The sequence below is a fragment of the Montipora capricornis genome, chromosome 3, assembly GCF_036669925.1.
Source record: "Montipora capricornis isolate CH-2021 chromosome 3, ASM3666992v2, whole genome shotgun sequence".
Taxonomy (NCBI): domain Eukaryota; kingdom Metazoa; phylum Cnidaria; class Anthozoa; order Scleractinia; family Acroporidae; genus Montipora; species Montipora capricornis.
In genome coordinates this window covers 67,937,104-67,942,103 of record NC_090885.1, presented here as the reverse complement: position 1 = coordinate 67,942,103, position 5,000 = coordinate 67,937,104, and the positions used below count along the sequence as shown (strand labels likewise).

Genomic DNA, 5,000 nt, shown 5'->3' with positions numbered 1-5,000 from the left:
CAATCAAATAGCAGGCTACATGTACCATGTTTTGGCTGCTAACGGCTACAGACAATGCAAAAGATATAAACCATTTGAAAAAGTTGAAAAAAAAGAGAAGAGGAAAAGTGAGACGCAGGGCAATTTATAAAGTGAATGAAGGGGGTAGTTTCTAAAGAAACTGTGGTGCTACGTCAGTGGGGAAGTAGTATACAAAAATTTGGGTTCGCTCTGACGAAGGGCTAACGCTCGAAACGTCAGCTTTTAGAATCTCTGTACGGTGGCCAATTTACATTATCAACTCCGTTGATAAAACCAAATTAATTTATAAAGTGGTCTGCCAAAGGCCTCCCACTTAACAAGTGAGGAAATTTTTTTTTGTCCGACCAGGGTGGCTGCACGTCAGGTCAAACCTTGTCCCTAGCCTGGCGTATGACAGGCTCATAGCAAAACAATTATTTGCTGGTTTGCTCAGTGATAATGGGATAAACTGACTGAAACATTAAATCGTTGCAAAACCCAGGTTAATTATCTCTATCTTTGTTAATTCGTATCGTAGCCATACGTGTCAAAATAAATTGAGTTATTGGGTAATTACTCGAAATACCTGAAAGGTATCGGTTGACTTTGTTCGGTGCCGCAAAATGGACAATATAATTACGAGGCGGTGATTTTATTAGCTAACAGCAATACACTTGATCTCTTGGAGAAATATATTTCACCTCCCTCTTTAACGAAACTACGTTTTCCAACAACAACAAAATAACAGCCGTGTTGTCGAGTGTCGTTGGAGGGGATTTCTGCGCGCGCGAGGCTTCCAACAGCCTCAATTCTCTTAGACGTCTATGAAAATCCGGATTTATAACATGCGGTGAGGCAACCAAAGCGATGGGAGCTGTGTTGGGGTTTCAATGCGAAACTTTTAATGACGTTCGCCGATCTAGAAACTCAAGTCCATGTTGGAGTGAAAGCTCAATAGCAGCTAAAGATTGAAAATGCTGGATTCGGTCTTCTGGAAATGTTATGAATAAGATAGTTAATCTCTGCGCAAGTTGACAACATGATGAAATCGCCGGTACAGAGCTCCCAGCAGCGGTACGTTGGAAATGTCTGAAATTTCTTTTTCTTTCAGCTGTTCTTTGTACGAGCATTATCCGCGGATGTCAATTTTTTAATTGTTTCACGGTCTTCATTGGCTAGTCACCGCATTATTCACAGCAATGTTAATTTCCAACTTTGCAGCTGGTTCAGTGCCAGTGTAGCTGGTACGAGGAGGGCTAAATTTTACTTAGCCACATTAATTACAAGAATGGTTTTCACAAGTTTTCTCTCTCGTTTAGCCCACTGGTTTCACTTTGTACGTCACCCCTGCATTCCGTAGATTCACGTTATTTCCGATCCTACAACCTGCACCAAATAAAACTACTTCTTTTGCGTGGTGACCTATTGATTTTATTTGTAAACACGAAGCGATGTTCACCAGTACGTTATCCGTTGTCATGAGCCCTCCAGATTTCAATAGGCCTTATTCACGATAGCCGCCATGTTGGTTTTCAAATTGTCATGCAAATTAGCCATGTGTTATGCTGGGGGGCAAACATTGGAAAAAAGGTAAATTGCGGAAAATCGGCTCGTCGAAATATTGAAATAACATTTCTAAAAGTACATTTTACAATTTAGACTTAAGTCCCATTTATGATAATTTTATATCTTTGATTGTCTTTGACATTTTGACTTTCCACTTCGTTATCTCGTCATTTTTCACTAAAAAAAACATCGAAGTATCTTGTGTAATCATTCTATTTTACTACTTAAGTGAAAAACATTCAATGAAATTTTCAATTTTCGTGAAAAAAATCGTCTGTGTGGCTAAGATGTTCGTTAAAACCTCTCGAACTTGTGTTGTTTGCCCCCTCAGAAGTGTGTAGCTAATTTACATGATAATACTGAGCAAATCCAACATGGCGGCCATCGTGAATAAGGTCTATTGGCTGTAGAGACAGTTACTTAGCAAATTTGAACACCGCTTTAGCCTATTCAATCCTTGTAGTTTGTTTTAAACTACTTTCGCGCAACATGGTATTCCGAGTAAACGCTATAAAGAGCGTCTTGTTTTTCATATTGTCAATTTGCTCCAAGTGAAGTCTTATCATCATTCATGCATTTTGGACACCGAAAGCTTGATAGGGATCATGGGAAATGAACATATTTTTTTTTTAAAGCCGAACGCCAATGTGAGGACTCGCAGGACTCGAGCCTGAGAACGTACGATTAATAACCACTTCACTTAACCACCAGACTACAACATCACTAACTGCGAGGATGTCTTTTTTTTTAAGGTCCATGAATTTTTCTTCCAAATGCCGTTGTAAACGTGTATTAACACCTGCTACGAAGCAAGCTTACACAGTAAAAAATGTCGTTTACAAAACACAAGAGAAAGCCAACCATTTAAAAATCAAGCCTTAGACTTAACCGCTATTTAGCAATGATTTTATATATCTACTTATTAGTTTTGGTAAAAGTGACAATGAAGGAAAATCCTTCATTTGAGGAAGAGATCGTGTTGGCAGATGCAGCCGCCATTTTGATTTGTTACTGTTTTCTTCCGGCCGCGAGAGATTCGGGCCTGGCGAAACGCCATACTGAGAAATTACGAGCGTTCCATTCCAACCGGTTTTTCTTTGCAAATGGTAAACGCATGTTACATCACGTTCTATTGTTCAGCGTTCCCTGGGGATTCAAAACACCAGAAAGGCTGCGGTCACATTCGAGAGAGTAGTGATAACACTAGTGTTACAATGTGTTTATCTCAAGTGCGACCGCAACGAATGTTGCGTGCACGGTAATTCCCATGAAAATGACGTACTATCCAGATTTTTTTTCAAACTTGGCAAAAGTGATATTCATATACAGGGCATTTTAAAAATGCAATAAAAAGAAGGGGTCACCGTGCTTGTTTTCGCGCTGTATGCCCTTTATTCTAAGTGTTTTTTACCGAATTTCGCGAGAAGCGTTCGAAAGTAGATCAACCGGTAAAATTGTTATGTTGCAAAAGCCACTAAATATTACTGAAAAACAAGGGAATCACCTTAAGACATGAAAGACATTCCCACGAGGCAGGGTAGGAAGAGTGCATTTCGGGGGGGGGGGGGGGGGGAGGAAGCAGTTGTGTAAAAAGTAGCAATATACAGTCATTTTAATCTCGTTTTACTTGTATGCAAGGACGGCCGCTAGCTTTCTTTTACAATTAAAATCTGGGCTCTTTCTTAGCTGTTTAGTTCTGCGTTTAAAAAAGAGATCTCAAGCTAAGAGGGCGTACTTCAAACTGTGTATTTTACGCAAACAATTTCCCTTTGTTTTCAATTAAGAACCCAAAATAATAAACTTCATTGAGTACTTCGCTTATTTGAAAGCTAGTATACACATTCATAATATTGATTCTCACTTAATGAGCACTGAATGGGCCTCAAGACGAGATAAAAAACACGACCAATACAACTGAAGTCGTTTTAAGTTCGCTGTCATGATCATAAACTGCAATGCAATTTTGTCACGCATGATATGAAATGCGTGACCTTCATAGCCCCACTTGGCAGTCGGGAGTCACGCAAGGAAACGGGAAAATCGACCGACCTCCAGGTTGAAGAAACATTTAAAAAGAAGAAAATAAGTCAACTAGTCACTAGATCGTTTCGCTGGCAAATCGTTCAGAGTAAACCTAAAAAGAAAGAAGAAAATAAAAATTACAAAGGAGTCGGGTCATACATGTATTTCAATTGGTCAAAATTTCCTTTTTTAGAAATTCCATGCCTTACCTTTTTCATAGTAGAACCCATTTGAGCGGGCGACATCGTAACAGTGACGCCAGCGTCTTTTAAAGCTTTAATCTGAAAGAAAACTAGCGCAATTGGTATTCGACTCTGCACATTTCAAGTACCAATTTACTGACCAGTACAGTGCTTCTGGAACGAAGACGAATGGGGCTCGTGGCAGAAGCGCCAAAAACCGTACAGCGCCCAAAAACTGTACAGCCCGCAAAAACCAAAACCCGTTTTGCTCAAAGCAAAGCTTTCTCTTTTGTATCAAAGCTTAGTATTTCGAAAAGAGTTTTGATGTCGATACATATTTGACGATACGTCACAGGGAGATTACGTCTAAAATTCAGTGGAGCTTCGTTTTGATTGGATGCCAGGGTTTATCACCAAGTGAAACTATGTTGGTCGAAGTTTCTAGGCTGGGTGACCGCTTGGAACACCCTGTTTAAATGACTTTTTTCTCGATTCTACTCCTTCAATTACCAAATTCGTTTCAGACCTTATAACGGCGTCGCCGTTTTGTGGCGACACATGTATGTGAACGCTCTCTCTGTGTACCTTCTACCGAGTTATTATTACAATACGAGACAAAATATCCTATCACTTTATTTGCAAGCTCAGCAATTTAGCCCTTGTGAGACCATTTTTAATAGAAAAAAAAACGAAAGAGCGAACAAACTCCTCTGCTTACCATCCATTACTGTGCGCCGGCGTTGCCGATGCATTTCTTTGCAGCCCTATTTTAGTGCCTTCTTTAAACTCTCTCCCGCCATTACTTTTGACCTGATCCTCCCCACCCCAACTCCAGCAATGAGCTGAGTCACCAAACGCCGAAAGATTACATTCGAATTATCATATGGGGCCAACGGACAGTAAATTGAAAGGCTGTTGAATCGATAGCCGGGTATTTACTGTACCTTGTGTTCAGCGGTACCTCTTCCCGCCGCAATGATAGCACCCGCGTGGCCTAAAATAGAATGATAGTACACTTTTTCTGAGTAACCTTGACTCAAAATCACATCTCTTCATTTATCCTGGTTTATAACATTGAGGGCAAAATTACTAAATGCTGATTGGCTGAGACAAAGGGCATTTTTAGTTAGCAGAGCTGGTTTTGTTGTACAAACATGAAATTTCATTCAGTTGATTCGTGCGTTTTACACCTTATTCCAAAATGGCCGCGATTTTAGTATTTTTTTGTTT

The 5,000-nt window shown here is 39.9% G+C and overlaps 1 protein-coding gene across 1 annotated transcript in view; it reads right to left on the bottom strand.

The window, feature by feature from the left end:
- Window positions 1–3,173: 3,173 nt before the first annotated feature.
- LOC138041000 (succinate--CoA ligase [ADP/GDP-forming] subunit alpha, mitochondrial-like) overlaps window positions 3,174–5,000 on the bottom strand; it is a 17,587-nt gene continuing 15,760 nt past the window's right edge. Inside the window, exons 9-11 of the mRNA XM_068886762.1 lie at window positions 4,715–4,764; window positions 3,798–3,869; window positions 3,174–3,700 (exon numbers count right to left, since the gene is read on the bottom strand). Coding sequence (XP_068742863.1) covers window positions 3,665–3,700; window positions 3,798–3,869; window positions 4,715–4,764 — 158 coding nt within the window. The 3' untranslated portion in view covers window positions 3,174–3,664. The remainder of the gene's footprint in view (window positions 3,701–3,797; window positions 3,870–4,714; window positions 4,765–5,000) is intronic.